This window comes from Perissodus microlepis, chromosome 16 (genome assembly GCF_051167445.1).
Source record: "Perissodus microlepis isolate ML-2025 ecotype Zambia chromosome 16, ASM5116744v1, whole genome shotgun sequence".
In the NCBI taxonomy this organism is placed as follows: domain Eukaryota; kingdom Metazoa; phylum Chordata; class Actinopteri; order Cichliformes; family Cichlidae; genus Perissodus; species Perissodus microlepis.
Window position 1 is genome coordinate 15,482,982 of NC_140476.1, and position 22,406 is coordinate 15,505,387.

General features: G+C 41.5%; 1 protein-coding gene across 2 annotated transcripts in view; it reads right to left on the bottom strand.

Moving 5' to 3' along the window:
- The window catches only part of lrp2a (low density lipoprotein receptor-related protein 2a), a 52,683-nt gene that overhangs the window by 4,136 nt on the left and 26,141 nt on the right, over window positions 1–22,406 (bottom strand). The window contains exons 37-72 of one of the 2 annotated variants that reach the window (XM_084954668.1): window positions 22,095–22,308; window positions 21,765–22,004; window positions 21,381–21,569; window positions 19,276–20,208; window positions 19,031–19,196; window positions 18,794–18,952; window positions 18,390–18,679; window positions 18,095–18,295; window positions 17,881–17,907; window positions 17,741–17,776; window positions 17,399–17,641; window positions 17,191–17,316; window positions 16,023–16,142; window positions 15,303–15,434; window positions 13,757–13,958; window positions 13,382–13,677; window positions 11,302–11,968; window positions 10,409–10,579; window positions 10,101–10,324; window positions 9,818–9,995; window positions 9,060–9,256; window positions 8,719–8,964; window positions 8,442–8,570; window positions 6,896–7,015; window positions 4,995–5,111; window positions 4,333–4,449; window positions 4,018–4,155; window positions 3,737–3,859; window positions 3,512–3,640; window positions 2,583–2,714; window positions 2,349–2,480; window positions 2,121–2,264; window positions 1,875–2,040; window positions 1,667–1,795; window positions 1,351–1,574; window positions 1,075–1,254 (exon numbers count right to left, since the gene is read on the bottom strand). In XM_084954668.1, the coding sequence (XP_084810794.1) occupies window positions 1,075–1,254; window positions 1,351–1,574; window positions 1,667–1,795; window positions 1,875–2,040; window positions 2,121–2,264; window positions 2,349–2,480; window positions 2,583–2,714; window positions 3,512–3,640; window positions 3,737–3,859; window positions 4,018–4,155; window positions 4,333–4,449; window positions 4,995–5,111; window positions 6,896–7,015; window positions 8,442–8,570; window positions 8,719–8,964; window positions 9,060–9,256; window positions 9,818–9,995; window positions 10,101–10,324; window positions 10,409–10,579; window positions 11,302–11,968; window positions 13,382–13,677; window positions 13,757–13,958; window positions 15,303–15,434; window positions 16,023–16,142; window positions 17,191–17,316; window positions 17,399–17,641; window positions 17,741–17,776; window positions 17,881–17,907; window positions 18,095–18,295; window positions 18,390–18,679; window positions 18,794–18,952; window positions 19,031–19,196; window positions 19,276–20,208; window positions 21,381–21,569; window positions 21,765–22,004; window positions 22,095–22,308 (7,237 nt within the window). The remainder of the gene's footprint in view (window positions 1–1,074; window positions 1,255–1,350; window positions 1,575–1,666; window positions 1,796–1,874; window positions 2,041–2,120; window positions 2,265–2,348; window positions 2,481–2,582; window positions 2,715–3,511; window positions 3,641–3,736; window positions 3,860–4,017; window positions 4,156–4,332; window positions 4,450–4,994; window positions 5,112–6,895; window positions 7,016–8,441; window positions 8,571–8,718; window positions 8,965–9,059; window positions 9,257–9,817; window positions 9,996–10,100; window positions 10,325–10,408; window positions 10,580–11,301; window positions 11,969–13,381; window positions 13,678–13,756; window positions 13,959–15,302; window positions 15,435–16,022; window positions 16,143–17,190; window positions 17,317–17,398; window positions 17,642–17,740; window positions 17,777–17,880; window positions 17,908–18,094; window positions 18,296–18,389; window positions 18,680–18,793; window positions 18,953–19,030; window positions 19,197–19,275; window positions 20,209–21,380; window positions 21,570–21,764; window positions 22,005–22,094; window positions 22,309–22,406) is intronic. The other variant, XM_084954667.1, reaches the window with a different exon arrangement.

A 22,406-nucleotide genomic window follows, 5' to 3' on the forward strand; every position in this document is an offset into this window, starting at 1 on the left:
ACTTCACTAGTCCTCATCTACAAGAGAAAACACTTAAAACTAAGCCCTTTATAATTACATTGGTCCCTCTTTCTGTGCTTAACTACATAAAAATAAGTTTAATGTATTGTGCTTCCTGCCTGAAAATTAACAAATTGCAAAGATTTGGTCTCACTCTGTGACTTCAAATGATTTCTACAGAAACTCAATTTATCTGGATTTTGCAGGCTATAAAAGCTGGCCCAGATAAACTTATTGGTGATCGTTATGTCTTGGTTTGATTATGTTTAATAAATGATTTTATATTTAAGTCAACTTCTTGTGCAGACTCCTTCCTGGCCACCTACTTTGATCCAGTTTGTGACAAATGGGAGCTCATTCAGGATCTTTAGATCCATTAATAAGCTTAAAATTGAATCTGTGTTGTGGCTAACTTAACTTGTGGCTTGCTAAATGCTCAGCTGAGTTGAACTGCTTTTCGAGTACAGCCTGAAGTAGTTCTGGTATTTAACATTGTGACTAATATCTTAGGGATATCCACGTAAGATAATAGTTTTGGATTGGTTACATTAGTTTATTTATTCTGTGGTTAATGTAGGAAGAGAGCAGTAAAAGGTTCAATCTCAAATTTAAATCCAGGCCACTGAAGCATTAAAGCATGTGCTAACATACTTAGCCAGGTGAGCCAAGCTAGCACCCAGCCCTACGTGTTTATTGTGTAGCTTTGCATGATTCACAGTCAGAGTTGTGAGTTTAAGATTTGGGATATCCCCCCTGATGTCCTTTAGATAATTTCTGCCACTCATAAAAATGTTTTTGTTTGTTTTTGTTTTGTTATACTGTTTGAAATAGGTTTGAAATTCTGTTCAAAGAATGAATTAAAGAGAACTTAAACTATCAACGTTGAATCCAATAGTCTCTGAATGCAAACACTTCACTTAGACTAGTAAGTGAATGAAAGTAACCATGACTTATTTGGCATCAATAGTAAGTTGCATGTAATTACACTAACATTCTTAATATCCAACAGAAGAGTAAAACCTTTACAATTGTTACATAATTGACATGATATATATTAGATAAAAGAGTTCTGACCTGACTGATTGTGTCGGTGCTCCTGGTAAATTCGGATTTGTGTCAGCCAAGGGTTTATGGTGAGAACTTTGACTTTGTTTCCTCTCCCGAACTTGTTTATCCTCCACACTTCACCTTTATCTTTTGTTGTCCAGTACACATGTCCCTCAAAGACATCCAGACTGTAGGGATGTCCAATGTCTGGGAAAAGTAAGAAAGAACACAAACTATAACTTACGCTGAATCTGTCAGGGTTTTATCTGTTTAGATGGTTTCTGCAGATATCAGCGCACCAACCTCCTGATATGACGATTCTCCTGTCTGTGCCATCAGGCTTCATGGATTCAATTATGTTTTCTTTGGAGTCACACCAATAGATTCTGTTTCCATTCACATAGTCCACAGTCAAACCAGTAGGCCAGCCCAGGTCCTCCTCCTGTACCAACACCTGTCTGTGCTGACCGTCCATCCATGCAGACTCTATCCTGGGGTTCCTGCCCCAGTCTGTCCAGTACATCATCCTGTCCAGAAGCAATCACAGAAATAACCCATTATTTCCCCAAACACTTTAAGCTTAAATCTTTATGAACAAATGTTGTATACATCCTCATACCCGAGTGATGGGTTCACAACAATGGCAGCTGGCTGGTTGAGATCAGTGTGGATTAACCACTTCCTGTACCGCCCATCAAGTTTAGCCACTTCAATTCGATTGGTCCCAGCATCCGTCCAGTAAATGTGCCTGTGAACAGTGATTTAAAATACTGAGTAGAGATCATCATCTACAGCATAAAAGTAAAGCCTCATTCCTGATTAATTACCTGCCAACCCAGTCCACAGCGATACCATCAGGATTGGCAATGTAGCGCAGATTCAGGTCCACTTCTTTCACCGGGTTGTTGCCGTAATCATTGAATGTGGTCATATAGGCACGTTTGATAGAGCCAAACTGAGATCCCCGACCCAGAACTGTCCAGTACACAATACCTGCACAACAGAGGAAAACCTATTTTACTCATATACTCTGCATGACACATTATTTTAAAGCTATACCATAGCAGTCTTACTCAGGCCTTGACCATCTGGATCCCACAGGTAGTCTAAGGCTTGGATGTGCTCGGTGTTGTCTACATAGTCTGAATACTGCTCAGAGGACAGGTTATACCGACGAATGCGAACGTTGTCTGGCAAAAGCATCACTGGCGGGTTTCCTATACAGACAGTGAGGTGTTGTAAATGAGGTTGTGAATCATAAGAATTAAACTAAAAAGTTTATAAAGAGCATTATCTTTTACCTTGAGCAGCACACTCAGTCCCATGGGGCTCGCCAAAAGAAAGAAAGCCGTCAGCACAGAAACACTCATAGCTGCCCTTTGTGTTTTTGCAGTCCTGTGGACACGTCCCATACACCTCACACTCATTCACATCTGAAGAACAACAAAAGACAACACAAACTGAATGCTATAAAACACGTCTGTGGGAGTGTAACTAGTTTTAATACACCACTGACTAACGTGTGTGTTGTTTACCTTCACAGTTGTGTCTTTCTGTTGATTTGGGCTTATATCCAGGTCTGCAGGAGCAGAGGAACCCTCCTCCTGTCAGGTCTGTACAGTTGTGTTCACAGATGTTGGCACTGCATGAGTGCCCACTGGTTTGGTCTGAGAAAAGTGGATTTAATGAAAACATGCTCTGAATGTAAAGCTGGACACTCACAAATGTTAACTGAGTGTTAACCATTATATCATGCAGTCACTTTTTCTTACCAAGTCAAGAAAAGTGAAGTTAAAATATGTATTCGGTCACAGTCCCAGAGTTTGGGGTTTGATTTCTACATTTACTTTTTCTAGTACGTTGTCATTTTTGGGATTCAGCATTTGGATTCATGTTCCCACTGTTTTTGTAGTGTGATGAGCTTCAGTTTTATAGTCTAAGTTCTACTTCTTGTCTGGTTTTATGGAGCTGTGGATGGCTGATCCTTGATTTACTTACTTTTCTGACTTGCGTTACTTCTCATCTCCGCTTCCCTTTTCGGCCCATTCTGTTTAAATAGTCCTGCCTCCCTCTTTGTCCTTATGACATCATTTTTCTACCTTCTCCACTTTTTCCATTTTATGTTCAGTCATGTTTCTTTCAGCTATGTTTACTTCTATGTTCTGGAGTGTTTAGTGGAGGTTTCAGACTTTGTACTTTCCCAAGTAAAGCGCTGCGTTTTGTTGTGAGGTCAGCCTGTAGTGTCCTGCATCTGGATCAGTCTGTTTGCCTACACTGTTCAACAGCCCCCAAACTACAATGAGAAATCAGACAGCTTCTGCTACAGATATATTCATATGTTGAATCTGTTTACATGTACGGTACTGGATTAAGTCAGTTTAGATTAGCAATTTAAGGGGGGTTTTTGTACTTATTTATCCACTCTGACTCTGTTACTAATTTGCTCTTTGCTGATATTACTTACGACAGCCAAGTTCATCAGATTGATCTCCACAGTCGTCATAATCGTCACAGGCGTACTGAAGAGGGATACACTGTCCGTTACTGCATTTGTACTCATCATCTGTACAAGGTCCATGCGTTGGCTTTTGACCTAAAAGAGGAGAAACATGGTGATTCTCAACAGAAGCTGTAAAGATATTCAGCTCTGTTCAAGTATAGTAGTAAAGAGTAAAAAATGTGTACTTACAGTTTTCCTGCCTCTCATCAGAGCCGTCACCGCAGTCATCGACTGAGTTACACAGCTCGTGGCTGTAGATGCAGCGGTTATTGTCACAGTGAAAACGAAACGGAGCCTCACATTGGATGTCCACTGTGGACGAACAGAGTAAACCTACTTTAGCAGATTCAACCATTCAAATGAGCAGCACACTGTACAAAAAGTGTGGGAATCACGAGTTAGCATGCTGTTAGATTTGGCTTTGTGTGCGGTGGACTTGAGGGACTGTGGGTGTTTTAATAACTTCTTACAGCAGAAATGAAGCTCCTCGTCTGAGTTGTCTCCGCAGTCATTGTCTCCATCACATTTCCAGTGAGGCGGGACACAAATGTGGTTCTTGCATTCAAACGTGAACTGGGGGCAGTATGTGCCATTGGGATAGCGGGTTGCTGAAAGTCAGAAGCAGTCTATTAAACTAAATCTGTGACTTTCACACAAGAAAATCAATAACCAAACTCACAATCATCTCTCCTAATGACGCCTCAACAATCAGGAAGCAAATATAAAGAATCCAGTTATGTTATCAAAGAGTGGACACAGAAAACCAAATGATGAGAGACACTTACGGCATGACGTCTCATCCGTGTAGTCCAGACAATCAGCATTCCCATCGCATTTGAAACGTTCAGCGATGCAGTGTCCACTACCGCACTGGAAGTAGCCAGGATGACAAGTCCGCAACTCTGCAAATAGGGAATAGCATAGTCAGGTGACAACAGCTAAACTGCATATAGCAGGTTCATCATCTACACAGTTTCTAGACTGATCAACCTCATAGTTAACCTATAGGTTACATCTACAAACAGCCTTAAATGATTAGTCAAATTATAAAGCTCAGCCTTAATGATGCAGTTACAATGCATAACCTAAATGTGTGGATGAGGCAAAAACAGCGGCATTAGGTCCTGAATTTAAAACACTTAATACTTATTAGTTAATGTGTATTTGAGACATTTTACAAGTTTTTAAGGAACCCCTGACAACCTTTTATTTCACACATATATTCATCAAGAATAAGTTTCTAAAGCAACGACCTGTCTGTCCAACGCTCACTGTAGAAACTCTCATTTGTAGCAGACTGAATAAACTCTTTTTGAAAAACGGACTGTTGGTGGTCCTGTCTGTCTGTGCTTCAAAACTGAAGGTTTTATTGCTTCTTTGTTTAGTGCGGCCCTCTGTTACTCACAAACAGGCCGACCCTGAGCCAAAACAAAGAGCCTCCACTTACCACAGTCCCTTTCATCCGAGTTGTCCTCGCAGTCGTTGTCATGGTCACAGACCCAACGGTCGGGAATGCAGCGCAGATTATCGCAGCGATACTCGCTCTCCGTGCATGCGCGTGGTGCTGGGAGAAAACATGGAAACACAAATTAAACAAGGTGGAATCCAAGAAATGCACAAATATGACTTCTGTTTTTGCTAAATCTGAGAGAAAATGATGAAAACTACATCAGAGGCTCTTATGTATGTCGCAAACTTTTCAACATAAAATGTTTAATGTATGATTTCAGAATCAGAATCAGAATCAGAATCGTGTTTATTGGCCAAGTATATGTGCAGACACATATTTGCTTCCATATCCAAATATTAAATACTGGATCTTATGTTAACTACAGAAGTACACGCACACATTACTCTGCACTGAGCTCATGAGTTCAAGAAGACAAACTCTCTTGGCGTGGGCAACCAGCGCAGCAACACTGTGCTGCTCTGATTAAACACCATTGCTTCCCCTTTGAGTAGCAACATTATCCCTGTTACCTGGCATATTCTCAGACATGTTTAAATTCTTCAGGGCAAAAGGTGACAGACTCCTTCACTCCCTCTTTCTCAAACACTGAGGACAGCCTGTTTCTCCAGCAGTTGATAAGACTTCCTTTCTCACCGCTCCGCTGTCGGCAGAAGTCTCGAGCCTCTTACGAAAACCTCCCCAAATGTCTGAATAAATGATAGCGAGGCTATTCTTTGGGATCAACATCCTGCTTTTATTTGCGCTACACTAAAACCCCACAATAAAAATAGTTAAAGAGACAGCTGTCGGAACAGCCGACACCAAAACACAACCAAACCGCTTTCACACATGAAGTCTGGACAGTTTGGCGGGAAATGTCACGCACATATCAGGAGATCCATTTTCTCACTGTTTACTTGGCCTGTGCCATGTCAAAACATCTACGATGGTACTGATGTACATTTTTCTGTGATGTGATGTGATGTTTTCTGTATGTTAGAAAATTGTTCCTGCTAAAAGTGGAAACAATAAACTTGTTTTACTACCTGAGGAAAAATACCTCGTCATTACTATTGCACTATAACGCTGCTGCCGTTGGCACCTCGTTTTAATAGATTTACACTTCAAATTAGGTGGAGTGGCATCATTCAGAGCAGCTTATGGAAAAGGATGGAACTTTTATTTGTCAGGGATCATGCACATTACTGATCTAAAAAAAAAAAAACATGCCTTGTACCCGATTTAGCTATTAGCTTGGCCCAGAGCAGATGCACACAACAACAAAAAATAATCTTTACTTTATTTTTAAACATTTTTTATACATGAAATCTCTTTGTTTATTTCTTTTGGCTCCTGAAGCTTCTTATTGATATCAGCTATAAGTGCATCATTGCATTTCCAAGCAACAACCTAACAACTGACTAAATTATGTAGCAGTTATCAGAAGTATCCTATCACTTCAATTTAATGACAACAATAATTCATTTCAGTTATTGTTTTATATCCACAGAAGTTGAATTATTCATGATTATAAAACACAGCCCTCTTTGCTTGTGTATGTGCATCCCAATAACCAGACTATCCCATCAAAATATAAGTACAGTATAAAAACCCAGATTAAAGCTTATTAGAAAGTGCTGGATTTAAATAATGCTGACTTTTTTTCTACATGATGAAAAAAAAAAATCTACATATCTTTCGTTTTTCTCTGTGGTCGTCCTCTTTTGTTTCTGCTTTCCTGTACCATTGTCAACATCCTTTGTCCAATATATCCACTGTCTGTCCTCAGCACATCTCTAAACCGTCTCTCTTTGTCTCCAAACCACTCAAACTGAACGTGATCTGATATTTTTAGAAATAGTTCAAAGTGTTTATCTGTGAGGGCCAAGGTGACTCACTGCAGCTGCGCTCGTCTGAACTGTCCCCACAGTCGTCGTCCCCATCACACCTCCATCTCAGTGGGATACAGCGGTGGTTGTCACAGCGAAAGTCTCCGTTAGGATCACAGCTCAGTTCATCTGAAGAGAAGACCAGGGCGCTTTAAAGCAATAATGGCTGTTATACACCAATATATATATATTTTTTTAACTCAAAACAATTGGCCTAACTTTTTCAAACCTCCAGTAGAGGTACAAAAGACTTGTAGAAGCAAGCACAAGAAAACATCTACTACTGTATTTTTATATAGGGATAGTAGAATTTTTTTAAACTAAAATACACTAAAGTATTATCGTATTTTAAATATTTATACAGACAGGATATTTTTAAAAATCTACTAAATACATTACAGTATGACAAATTTGTCCTAAAATGTCAATTAAAACTTTAAAAACACAAATATAAATTTGCTGTCAGTATACAGCATACATTACATTAGACACGCATATTTAAACTAATTGCAAATAAGAAACAGTAAACTGAGTGCATTCTTTGTTTAGCATTATTTATTATAAACGTTCTCAGGCACCAGCCTGTCACTATGTCGGCACCAGTCTATGATGTATTAACCATTAAAGTATTCTCACTGTTGAGAAAATCTTATGTGCAGCAGTAAGAGATGAGAAAATATGAGGCTTTATCAGCAGGCACACTGAATTTCTAGACATTTAGGTTATGATAAAATGTCAGTTTGAAATAAAAGAGATCTTTCTTTTTAATTAAACTGCAAAGTGGTAGAAGGAGGGGAGCAGCCTGCCAAAGACAGATGGGTGACCTCTATCCATGCCAGTGTATGTCTGTGGAGGATAAGGCTGCAGGAGATGAGAAGCACAGAAGGGAGAGGAGTGCAGCAGAGCTGGTCTGAGCCATCGCTACCACACAGTGCTGGGGGTCAAAGATAGCGCGGTGTTAGCTAGTCCTGCCCTCTTAGCCCCTCCACCTGGCCCATCTGGTACATTCTTACAGGAAGATTAGCACAGATCTCCACTCCTGCGCAGGCATGGCACTAATGGAGTGAGGGCCTCTGATAAGAGACGGGAGGGCCGCGGCGAGTGTGTTTGGATCGTAGCAAGTACAAAGAGCCTTGTGTGAACCCTGCCCCCACGCAAGGACAGAGCACCAACACACACATAAAAGCACGTACAAGTGGACTCAAACCAGTGGACAGCTCATAAATCTGCCATGCTCCCTGGGAGAGGTAAAAGGTGGGGGAGGGTAAGTGGTGAGATGCTCTCCATCAGCATCAGCACCTCCCACTATCACACCGTGTAATGTTCCACAGGAGGCTGAGGCGTTGGCTAATTGCCCTTCACTCACTCCTTCAGCTAATTTCTTGTTTTGCACCTATTTTGAAATCCCTAAAAAATCTTACCTTGGATGAAAAAAACTAAATGTAAAAAAAGAAACATCAGGCAGTAACGCTTTAAACGAAGGCATGAAGTGTGTGTTTAAGAAAAACACAACATTTTCAGATTGCTGCCGCTACAAAACTGGACTAAAACTCACCACAGCCCTGTTCATCACTGTTGTCTCTGCAGTCATTGTGGCCGTTGCAAACAGACCAAAGCGGCACGCAGCGGTAGTTCGTCCTGCAGGCAAACTCTGTATGGTTGTCACATCGATATCCTGGTCCCACTTTGGAGAAAACAGTTCAATAATCAATATATTTTTAAAAATACTAATATCTATGGATCCTTAACTTATTTTAAAGGGTAACATTTCTATAAAATTATTACAGATTTAAGTTCTTTAATGTTTAGTTGATATGCTGTAATTTACTTACTGCATTCTTCCAGCGGTTCGTCAGAATTGTCACCACAATCATCATCTACATCACATTTCCAGCTCTGTGGGATGCAGCGTCCGTTGCGGCACTTAAACTGTCCAGGGCGACAGGTCCTGGAGGAGCAGTGTGCAGGGTCCTCATCGGACTGATCGCCACAGTCGTCCTCACCATCGCACTGCCACGACTCAGGGATGCATCGCTTGTTTGCACACTGCCACTGGTGTGACTCACACATGTGTGTAGCTACAAAGTATACAAATGTGTACTTTTAAAATCATTAGGACATGGGAAGCAGGTAGGAAGACATAAAAGCCTCAAAAAATGAATAAAAAACCTACCACAGAGCACAGCGTCTTCATCTGATCCGTCGTGACAGTCCTGGTTGGCGTTACACAAAAAGTGCGGACTGGTGCAGTTTCCATCGTTGCACTGAAACTGACCAAGCCTGCAGTGCCGAGACGGACAGGTGGAGGGCTCGTCTGAGCCGTCCCTGCAGTCCGCCTGACCATCGCATTTCCACCAAATAGGAATGCACCTGTTGAAGCAGAAGTGAGCATTATGTAAAGCTTTAAACAGCTTACTTAACCCATGTGTTGAATAACAAAGTCCAGTCCTTTACCCATTTAAATGTATTGAATTTCCTACATATAGACTCTGATTTTGAGGAAGGCTGAAAAAATACATCTCCAAACTTTCACATTTTCAAATACAAGGGCAGCTATATAAATACACAAAACCTCGGCAAAAGTATTTGAGACCTGTGAGAATGTATTTTACACAAACACTAGGTGGCACTATTCTTCAAAGACAGTCTTAAAAAAGTGAACGTATTCAAGTTTTTGAACTGGTGGATGAGAAACTGGAAAGATGAAGAATTTTGGGGGAAAAAACCAAAAAAGAATAAAAATGCATAAAGTCATATGAAGGCTGTAAGCACCAGGGACATTTTTGGGATAAAAACATGGTTATAAATAACCTTGTCCTCCCTATTTCCATTAATGTATCACAGTCAATTCAAAAATTATATTTAAAAAATGTAGCAAATAATAAAAAAAGACCAGAAAACATGCCAAAGATTAAAGAAGCTTTAACAAACCGTTCATTGTTAGCACATCTGTATTGGGTGCTGGTGCACATGGGAAGGCATCGGGTCACACCTCCTATTTGAATTGTCAGGAAATGGTCTGGGCACTCACAGGTGTGTTCTCGCCCCCCGTGACGGATCAAGCACAGGTGTGAACAGCCTCCATTGTTCACCGCACAGGGGTTGTTTACTGTTAGAGGAAGAGCAACACTCATTAAAACACTTTGGTCTCTAGAAAAACAGAGACCAGGTACAGTTTAGTCCTTGGTGAATACCTGCAACAGGATTCACTCACCAATAGGCTGCCTGTAAGGATGGTACACGTGGATGTCAAATGGTCTGTGTGTGGTGTTAACAAGTACTTGACGGCCGGAGCCGTCGTATTTGTTGCCTTTCTCCACCGTGCGCGTGTTCCAGTCAGTCCAATATACAGTGTCCTCAAACACAGTCAGGGCAAATGGGTGAGGCAAGTCTCCGTCGTACACCGTGTGTCTGTGCTGACCATCCAAGTCAGAGTATCTGACAGAAGAAATACATTCACAGAGTTACTGGCTTCCTCTTACGGCAGGGTAAAAGAATCTGCCTGTTTTCAGGTGCACTTACTCAATGTAGTTGAGGTGAGCATCGGACCAGTAGAGCCTGTCGTTTGTGTAGTCGATTGTAATACCGTTGGGCCACTCGATCTTTGTGGTGATGATGGCCGATTTGTTGGTTCCATCCATTCCAACACGACCTATAAAGGCTTTGTCTCCCCAGTCTGTCCAGTACACAAATCTATCAGGGGGATAAGATATATACATTATTTAACCTCTTGAGGCCCTACATACCTTGTATATAATGTTTTGCACTTTGCCAAAAAATGTAGACTGTTTTGTGTTGTGCTGTAAAATGACCCCACTACCCCGACGTGAAGCTGTATTTTAAACAAGCAAAACAAAAAAACAAAGGATGTAACAACTATATAACCAGGTAAGAACTTTCACACTGTGAAAACTTTGGACATAAGTAATCTGGTCCTTGTTACACATCAAAACTAAAGGTAGAGTCTTCAGATAGTATAATTAAAATCAATAAATTCTGATAAATTGCCTCTGGCTTTACACAAAAACAAAAGGTTGTCCACATTTGTGAACAAACGTGCAAGGAACAAAGTCTTTATAATTTTAAGTGGGCTTGAAAAGAGAAGATCTTCAGTTTTGCATATAATTTTTTTTTTCATCTGTAAAAACACACCAGAACTTTGTCTGCTTCTATACTAAGCATAGTGAAAAGAGCCTTAATGGAGACATATGAGGGAAAGTAAGAGGGAAAAAATTTAATAAATTTCTTTAATTTGTTAAGTTTACTGATATTTCAGAAAATCTGCCAACATGAGTTTGGGCCTGAATCAGAATGACCCTTTAGAGTGTGACACGTCAATAAGCATAAATCTGTACCAGATGGTTATTTCTGACCATCTGATAAGCAAACATATTTATTATATTTGGATTCCTCACCCATATTTGGGATGCAACACAACACCTCTGGGGTTTTCAAAGCAGTAGGTGTTATTGGCATCCACGCAGTGTTCGGCTAGTTTCTTGACAAAGCGGCCATCCAGTTCAGACACTTTGAGACAATCCAGGAAGCTGTCCACCCAGTACAGTTTCCTGGCTACCCAGTCAACTGCGAGGCCCTCCCCATGCAGAACCCCATTAACCACCACCTCTCTGTTACTGCCATTGTTATACATCCTTTCTATCACTCTGCGGCTCACATCAATCCAATAGAGACGCTTGTCGACGCGATCAAAGTCCGTGGCCACCACACTGGTCAGGCCCTGCAGAATGAGAGAATAGGCCGCCCCATCTGTTGATAGGTTCCTCAGGTAGTAGCGGTTGCTGAAGATCAGGTACGGTGAAATGTTGCTGTTCTGACGGCAGCTGCGCCCATCCGGCTCTCGGAGGAAACCTGGAGCACACTTGCACATGTGGGAACCAACTGTGTTTTCACACAGTTGACTGCACACGCTGGGGGTCTCTGTACACTCGTCGACATCGTCGCACGTTTTGCCGTCAGACATGAGGCGGTAGCCAGGACGACAGGTGCATATAAAGCTAGTAGGTGTGTCGGTGCAATTGTGATCGCAGTGGTGAATGGATGGGTCTGTGCACTCATTGATACCTACAGTTAGAGAAGTAAAAGAGCCCAAAAATTAAAGTAATAAAAAAACCATTTAACCTTTTAACTTGCTATTAATAAACAATTACCAATTACTATATTATAGTGCTAGATCTATAATCAGTTTGCTAAATTAACATTCTTGGATGCATTTGTTTGTTACAGATAAGTGTAACAATATTTCAAAAGTGGATACAAGAGGGAGAATTTGCATATTTGTCTCTCTGAAGCTATTCATTTGAAAAATCCTATAGATATAGAATCATCATTTCTATATTAAGAAACAGTTGTTTTACTCCAGAACTTCAGCTACTGGATACATTTAGAACTTCTTCAGATCTTCTTCACTCCAAGTAAAACAAAATAACTGCAATGACGCAATTACCCTTTTGCCACCATAACACATACAACTATGCTTGAACATTTAACTTTCATCCAGTGACTGTCATTCAAACTCAAAGTCAAATCTCATTTACACTCGGCTCATGTTTGCACACCCTATCCTCAATTTTTATTATTATCATTATTATTATTAACAGGCATACATTAAGAGTCAGATAACTGTGTGTCACACAACCAGGTTCTTTAGAATCACCAACTGACCTGATAAGCAGGTCATTGGACAGGTTCAGACCAGGCGGCTGATACACTGCTGTGCTTTTAAGCCGTTTGCTAGATTGGCTACCTCGTGTAACTACTCTAACTACACTATCAAGTACTTAAGGTTGGGTTGGTAAGTGTTCTCTGTGTTCTCCTTTAGTTTAGTCTATGATATGGACTCATAAAACGCTTTTTTTTTGCGCTCACTTAGGATTCAAAGCACTTTTCAATGTACACATTTTTAACACTCACACACATGCAAACCTGGACAGATACATCGTGGGATACTTGGGATACTCTTCCCCAAGGATGCTTCAACATACAGATGCAAGAGGTGAGGACTGAACCACGAACCTTCTGAATAGTCAACAGCCCTCTCTAAATCCAAGCCTAGGTAAGAATTGTGCAACCAGCAAGGAGTGTAAAATGTCTATAAGTGTGGCTGAACAAATAGTATGACTTCTCTATAACTGAACATGTATGATTTCACACTAGTACAATTCAAAAAGGCAAGTCTAGTTTATATAAATATGTTTTCTTGCCTTTCCCAACAGCCAGATTGAAAATGGCTGCCGTCTTGTATTTTTGAAAGACTAATGAGGTTTATCAAAGGAGATAATCATAAAAGAGTTTATATGCCAATTTTGGTGCTTGAATGCACCTGTGAACAATTTCCCTGTAATGTTAAATTATCTGAGGCTCTATTGTTTTACAAAGGTAGGAAAGCTTCAGTTGAGTCTGTTGCTGAGCATTCTTCTCAGTGAGGCTCACATCTTATCAGAGCGAGCAAATGCTGTCAAAATACTTTTCACTCACCGCATCCTTTCTCGTCGCTGTTGTCAGAGCAGTCATCACTCCTGTCACACACCTGGCTCAACGAGATACAGTGACCATTCTCACATTTGAACTCCCCCGGGGGGCAGGTGGGTGCTGGCGTGTGGCACATGTGCTCCAGCTCATCGGATTCATCCCCGCAGTCGTTGTCGCCGTCGCAGACAAAGTCACGTGACACACAGCGGCCGTTCTGGCAGGTGAACTGATGTTGCTGGCAAGGTTGGTACGTGCAGCCCTGCTCATCGCTGCTGTCTCCACAGTCGTTACGACGGTCGCACCTGATTTGAAAAGCAAAGAAAATGAACTCAAATTTCCAGTCAGACTCATCACAGATGATATCCCAGCGTTCCTTCTAACCTGTAAGAGCTGCGTATGCAGAGACCATTATTACAGGTGAACTCGTTGATGCCGCAGGACCTGCGCGTGCAGTTTTGACGCTCATCTAAAGCATCCGCACAGTCCGCATCGCCATCACACACCCAGTCACGGGGAATACATTTCCTCTGAGGTGGCCTGTTGTTCACACATGTGAACTCTGCACTTGAACACGTTCGATTGGCTGAAAAAGACAAACAAAACAGGCAGGGGCTTTACAAGAAGTTAAATATTGAATGCGGTGACCCAGCGTCAACCTACATATTTTGTGAATCCAAAAACATTCCAAACTGTATTTCAAAACATGCGGCTATGACCACAAATTCTTTATCCGTCTCATGTGATCACTTCACATTGTTTGAAGTGAGTCTCCTACAGCGCTGAAGTCTTTAGCTTCAGGCATCTTATTTTTGGAGCGCATGTCGGTGAAATATAAGAATCTTGATCCACCCTGAGCCAGGAAGCCAAAGAAAGGAGACATGCACAAAGTAGCGAGTGAAGCAGGAGAAATTAGGAATGTCAGCTCCTTGGACTGGAGACCTTCTACAGGACACTTAGATGCTGGCAGCTCACTTCCATTGTCCCTACAAACAACACTCACCCAGTGGTGTGTACCTAAATCAGCATCCCGAATAACAACAGGAAGCAGGAGGGGGCAATCGAGAAGTGGTGGAGAACAAGAGGATGGTCTTCGAGGCGGGATGGAGCGGTAAAGAAGTGAGAAGATGTAATAAAATAATTAAGCAGAATTACCAACTCGTGGCTTAATACCTCTGCAGTCAATAGGATTTGCTCTTTAACTGAGTCAACGGTGTAGGGACGAGCCTTCCATTTTCATTTTGAGTTATTGTGTAAAGTTATGTTCAATAGCGTGTGTTTTAAAACATTACATCACACCAAGTTGACCTTTAACCTCTTGGATATTAAATCTTATTTCATCATTTTATCCTGTTAAACATTTCTGTGAACTTTTGCTCGAGTGGCTGAGTGTGTCCCAAGATTTTGGTGATACTGTAGTTGGGTGAATTATAAAGTCATGACCAAGATTTGGGTTTTTTAGATCGTGGTGACCTTTGACCTTTGAAAAGCAAATTTTAACTCTAACCACCAATTTTTCCAAATTTGTACCACGTTGGACATTCTCTCAATGCACTCGGAAAAGCTCACACTCGTGATCGTGGCAAAATTTAGTCGAGATTTCAGGTTATTATCTCATAATTTTACTCATGGATACCCAGTTGTTTTTTAACTGCTGGACAGCTGCCATAGTTACTAGTGCCAGTCTTCTTCTTCGTGTTCTTTTGGATGCTCCCTTTAGGGGCTGCCATAGTGAATCATCTGCCTCCAGGTGACCCTATCCAATTATTTCTCATTAGCTTATTGGATATAGCAAAGATGACCAACTGTCCTCAATGACCCATGCACGGACCAGCACTTGTATCCATGCTGGTTACAAACACAAAAAGGACAAATAGAAAAAAGAGTGAATGAAAAAGGGGGAAAGGATATAGGACTAAAGGACACATACCACAGTTATGTCTCTGATCTTCATCACTCATGTCACCACAATCATTGTCCCCATCACAGATCCAGGACGAGGCAATGCACCGGCCGTCATCGCAGCGAAACTGGTCTGTGTTGCAGGTTCGGATCAATGTGGCTGCAGGCACAAATCACACACATTAAAATGTATATAATACACCAACATGAACACAGTGTGGCGACTTTATAACATATGCCAACTCATTTCTATCCAATGTAAATGTTCACTCCCTGTTTTTTTATTTTTGTAATTGCCAATTATCTCAGGTACTTCCCCCATCTGCTTTTCCACTAATAAAGAAGGCACAATACAACACTGGCAAAGCTTTCAAAATAGTCATGGCAACTCCACATTCCCATGCATGGTGAGCTATCTAAACAAAAGCCAAAGTGAGGCTCTGTAACCCCTGGTGGACAAAAGGAGGGGGAGGTGCTGTTTGTCAGAGGACATTGAGGGGCGTCACCACACAGGAATGCAGCACACAATAGGAGGCCTGACTGACCACATCATCAACAAAGAAATACACCACTGACTTGCAGTCCCCGCTACATCACTCACGGAGCTCTCTCACACAGCACACAGATGCAGATTGGCGGAGAGGCATAAACACACAATAACAGAGCAGCTGATGACGGGGAAGGGGGCAGACACACAAAGCCAAAAGGCCCATTTTGGTGGTGAGAGAATTTTTTTTGCAACACTCACTACAGGAGAGGGGTTCATCAGAGCCGTCACTGCAGTCAGCCCCTCCATCACAGTACCAGTGGGCGGGGATGCAGCGGCCACTCGAGCAACGGAACTCGCTCTGGGAACATGTGGATTGAGCTACGGAGAGGATGCAGAAAGTCATGAAATCTCTTTTTATTTCTAATATCATTCTGGCTCATAATAAATCTTTTTGAGGATTAATATACAGTATGCTGATTTGCAGAATCTGGGAGCTGAAAAGTAAAGATCAAATCATTATGTGACAACCTACTAGAATAATTACTTATTCATATTTTTTAAATTGTTTTCTCATATTGTATTACAGAAAAATGGTTGCAAATAAAAAACTTAAATATCTGAAAAACCAATAAGTGTCTGAAGTAACATTATGATGCCACTTGTACAATTTTGTGTCAAACAGCATACCTACATAATATTCATTATCTAATTGCAGTACCTGAAATCTCTATCCGCTTCCTAGACCATACAGCATTTTACCTCTTTAGGGTTGTAATAATGTAATACAATATGTCAGATGTTATTAAATCATTACGTTGCCTAGCAACCACCCAGCAACGAACTAAAATGACCCATTTTTAGCACATAAACAACATCTACCTCTCCTATTTTTTTATTTCATTCATTCTTTTCCTTTTCTTAATGTGATTAAGTATATCATTTTGCCAACACCACAAACATGCTGATGGAAATGCACTAGTAATAAAAACACAGGAGAATAGCAGAATGAATGAATGAATGAATGAATACATAACATAGAATTCCAATACATCAAATTATAGCTACAATGTAACGCTCCACCTGTCCGGTCCAAGTCCATTTACTTATCCTTACAGAAACTGGGCTGATACCAAAGTTTAAAATAACAGTTTGCCTGATGGCACATGCTGACAATTATATTTCTTTAGGTTAATTATACTCGCTCTTTTCTTCGTTGTGCCACGGGAAACAAAGGAATGTAATTATAAATGAATAAATAAATGTTTTTTCACTTATTTTTCTTCATAAACTAAATAAATGTTATTAATAACACCCATGTCTTTTCTCTTACTTTGGCAGAGATTTTTAGCAACAGCAACAGTTACCTGATGCAGTTATGCATCAGGAAAAAATAACAACTTGATCCTGATGTTGTTGTTAAACTTACCACAGTGTGTAGGACTCTCATCACTCATATCCCCACAGTCGTTGTCTCCATCACACAGATACGAGCGTGGGATGCAAATGTTGGTAGACTGACATTTTGTTTGCTCTGGCTGACAGGTTCTCTCCGCTGAGATGAAATGAAAGCACATTTAATGCAAAAACAACTTCCATCAGTACTTTCCTCTATGTGGCACACTAAGGATACTCACGGCAGTTTCGTTCATCAGAGGTGCCATTGTCGTAGCAGTTGTTGATACCATTGCAAACATAGTCCTTTGCAATACAGCGTCCGTTGTTACAAGCAAACTCTGTGTTTGGGTCACAAGGTCTGAACAGACAGCCCACTTCATCGCTATTGTCCCTGCAGTCATCATAATGGTCGCAGCGGTAGTGGTAGGGCACGCATCGCCCATTGCCACAAGTAAAGACGGTAGGCTCACAAGTGTGGAAGGCTGCCAAACAGAATCGAGATGAGATCAGAGCTCTGGCCAGAAGAGTGAGATTGAAGGAAATGGGGGCTTGTACACTCGACCATTAAAAGCTCATTTTACCTGACAAGGCAATAAAGGCTGACAGCAACTGTGGGACTGCATGCAAAGACAAGTATATTGATTCATGTGTTAGTACTGATTTGTGTTATTGCTCAAGACGGTCATTGGAAAAATAATCATAAATATACAGGAATACACACCAGCGTAGCTGCGGATTGTTTTATGTCCTTGGAAATAAAATTTTAAAGCAGAAAAAGAGCATTTGTTAGAATTAGTAACTTTAAATGATTAAGAGTTGCATTTAACAGAGAGGAGAAGGGCCTCAGGAGGGCTCTATAAGGACTGCTGTGAGAGTGAGATTGTTGGTAACCCAATAAAACTCGTGACAAATTTAGGATTACCGTGAACACCTACCACAGACTCTTTCTAACTCGTCACTTCCATCTCCACAATCGTCGTCATTGTCACATTTCCACTGGGCTCGAATACAGCGGCCATTCATGCAGGCAAACTGCCCTGGCTGGCAGCGAGTCCCATTATCAGGGATACAGTGTTTGCTGTCGGCGAGGTACCAGCGGCCCTCTGATGGACACCGACACTCAGCTCCATTAGGTCCTAACGTAACAAAATTGCAGAACAGTTTGTGTTATTCCTCCTCAATTAAGGCACTAGAAGAAAAACATGCTCGAGACAAAGGGGTTTCTTGTACCTGGAGTACAGATGTGGCTGCAACCTCCATTAAACTGCTGGCAGGGACTGTCACACTGCTGCTGCTTTCTGCCAGCTAAAACGTGGATGTCCATTGGTCGAGATGGAAGGTTCTGGATCATAACCCTCTGGTCAGAACCATCGTGTTTGTTGGCTCGGTAGATGCTGCGGGTGTTCCAGTCAGTCCAGTAGATGAACTGGCCAAACATGGTCATAGCAAAAGGGTAGATGGCTGTGCTGACAATAACTTCACGGTTGGAACCAGTAAGAGAGGATCGCTCAATCTTCTGTCTGATGGCAGAGCAAACAGATTATAATGGCAGTTGCTGCAGATTAACAAGACAACAAGATAAGACATAGTAAAATATATTTTTCAGAAGTGGATTTTTTTTTTTCAGCTCTTACAAGCTGGCATCTGCCCAATAGAGCCTCTCTTCTTCATAGTCCAGGGTCAGGCCATTGGGCCACACAAGACTACTGTTCACGATCTCTATTCTGAAGTTTCCACCTAAGGTGGCACGCTCAATCTTTGCATGGGTTCCCCAGTCTGTCCAATACATGTATCTGTTGAAAGAGAAAGATTCATTTATAAATGTGCCGTTTAGTCTTACGAACGAAGATAGAGTGCTGTGTAAATCTTACCCCCTGCAGGGATCTAACATGATGGCCCTTGGCCTGGACACATGAGCAATTATAGTTCTTTGGGAGCCATCAACAGACATAGAGCTAATGCTCTGGTTGACATAGTCACTGTAGTAAATTCTTCTGTTTATCCAGTCATAAGCAATGCCATCAGGAGCACCAAGATCTGTCAAACCACAGAGATCACAACGCCATGAGCAACGCATCAACACAACTAAACTTACCAACATGAGTGTAAAACATACCTGAAGCCACCACTACAGGAGCCGAGATGGGAGAGGACAGGCTCATGTAGCTGATCTTGCTTGATCCTGCACCGGAGCTCTGGGTAAAGTAAATCCTTCTGTCCACGATGTCAAAATCCAGTGCCACGGAAGTACGAGGCACATTGACGACAGGGAAGGGCAGCGCATGGTCATCCGGATCGAGTCGCAGACTCCGGACAGTGCTCTCTGTAGTATAGATAAGGTAATCGTCCCTTGACACCACACAGCTTTCTCCATCTGCTCCAAGATTCCCAAAAGCACAGCTGCATTTTTTATTCTGACTGCCTGCATTAGAACCTGGGAGAGCAAAGCAGAAGTGGGCACAGCCTCCATTGGCTTCCAGGCAGGGGTTGTAGTTAAGCGCTTGTGCACTACTGGGCTGGGTTCGCTGGTCAAAGATGGTAATGTCCCTCAGCATATTGATATTGTCTCTAATGACAGCTGGCTGCTCTGTGTTTCCTGGCACTTTGCTTGCTTGGAACACCTTCTTCAGGTTTCTGTCCACCCACAGGATGTTATTCTCAAACACTGTAATCCCATAAGGAGTTGGGTAGCGGCTGCCATACCTGACTATTTCCGTCTCTCCTCCTTGGGGACTGACTCGAGCAATCATATCCAGAGAGTCATCGACCCAGTAAACATAACCAGTTTGAAAGTCCAGAGCGAGGCCTCGAGGCGTGATGATCCCTGAAGATACTAAAACCGTGCGATTGGTTCCATCCAAGAGCGCTCGCTCAATTTTTGGGTTCTGACCATAATCAGCCCAAAATAAGTATCTGTTTCTGGGGTCTACAATGATGTGGCGTGGCATGTCCACCTGGGTCTTGAGCAGCACCCTACGGAAAGTTGTGTTCAGGTGGAGCACCTCAACATATGTCTCAGTCAGGAAGGCATTGGTGAAATACAAATTCCCTTAGGAGACAAAACCAGTAAAGTGTGCATTTAATATAGTATCAAATCCAGTCATGTTAAGATAGTTTTGAAAGAAACTGGTCATGCTTGGTGTAGCAGTATAAGTTACTGGGATGATTGTGTTATCAGTACAACATGGTAACTGGACTAGCATTTATAGTCTTTTTCTAGTCTCGGCTCTTTTACATGTTTTCTGCCATTCATTTTCTTGAGTGTAACCAGCATTTTGCAGCTTGTTGTAAATCCTGTGTATTTACAATTACTAACCTACCTCCTTGACTGCTCTCGATTAGGTAAGATGTTGTGAAGTTGTTTTTCTTTATCACAGAAGTAACTGTGATATTGTGCATGTTAGTTGTCTTCTGTGGTCTCTCAGGCCTTTTGGTGTTGCTGAGTTGGCCAGTGCATTCACTCTTCAATACTCTGAATCAACTTCAGATATTATGTCTGCTTCATTTGTCATGAAATAACAAGGCAATGGGCCTCATTTGACCGTGAAGCTACTTGTCAGTCAATTGTCAAAATTATTTTTGAGCCTCTGAAAATAGAAGACTGTGGGTAGAAATGGCCACAATTCCTAAACAGTCACTGCAAAAATTCAGCAAAGCTCCTTGAATTAAAGCTGAAAGTCTGCATTTCAGTGAAGTCTTCACTGTTTTATTTAAAGTCCACTGTGATGGAAACTGAGAGGAAAATAACAGACAGTGTGACTGTCTACAAACTACTACAACTCCATAAGAAGGGACTGTGATCTATTTGTAATGTATTGTACATATATTTATTACTCTCAGATTTAGCCATTCTTATATTTTGCTTGTTTTATGTTATTGTATTTTTAATGCTTTACAGTTATTGTATTTTTTTTTCTCTGTTGCTTGTGAAGCTCGCACACAAGAATTTCACTCACATGTACTGTACCAGTGTACCTGCACATGTGATGTGACAATAAAAGTGATGTGATTTTATTTGATTTGATGTGCTAGAAGTTAAATGAATCTCACTGCTGCAGAGTATTGCTTAATGCTAAACAATAAATGACCTCTATAGGAATTAAAGATGCTAAAGCCTAGGTACAGAATACATCCTGTAACACAGATTAGTTTGCTGTAAACCCATCTGCACATTACTTGTGTGGTAAACAAAACATGTGCTTAAATGAATGAACGGCATACCTGCCACCCAGTCGACAGCAATGCCTCGTATCCCGTTGCGTCCGATTCCAGATGTCACAATGCTACGTAATCCTGAGCCATCTGGCTTGATTCGTCTGACCCCGTTCTGTATCGCCACAGTGCTGCTGAAGTCACACCAGTAGATGAAACCAGAAGCCATGTGGACATCAATGTGTAAAGCATTACGGCCTGTAAGAGGATAACCCAGTCATTAGAGGTCATTACTGTCTCTTCAGAGGGAATGAATGCAAACAAACAACAACAGATCACTAATTTATTTAGTTGATTACAACAAAGACTAATCCACATTTTAAAAACGTTATTACTAATTTTATTACAAGCTGCATAGTTAATTATGTATGTAACAGTATTACAATCTCTGACCTCTTCCAGCTACTGGCACCATGGCCTCAGAGTGGTCTGACCCTTCCAGACTGAAGCCCTTTATAGCAGATAGAGTGGAGATGACGACGTAAGACTGGTAGGGAGAGCAGGTCCTGTTGTCGGCATTAACTTTAAAACCTGTGGCACATGCACAGGTGAACAGACTCTGTGGCCGAGGCAGACAGAGCTGTTCGCACGCTCCCACGTTGTTTGTGCAGCCATTAGATGTACCTGCAGAGGCTGAGAGCGTAAACAGAATCCAGTGAGACTAAAGAGCAACAGCAAAGATAATATAGGCATTGAACTGAGGCAGATCTGTGTGTTACTCACTCTCTCGAAAATGAACTTTCAGAACTCTGAGTCCAGACACGTTGTCTCGCATCACGACCTTGTTGGCTCCAGTGGACTTGTCCACACGCTCTATCACCTCAAAGTTGCGGTCAGTGTAATAGAGGTAGTTCTGATAGACAGCCACACCCCAGGGGTGCGACAGGCCTGTCACTATGGTGATGCGGTTGCTTCCGTCGGGATCGCCACGTTCAATCTGCGGCATTTTAGAGAAACCAAAACAAATTAGTGCTTTAAATAAATTTTAAATAATTATCAGGATTAAAGCACCCTAGAGAAAGCTAAGTAAAAACC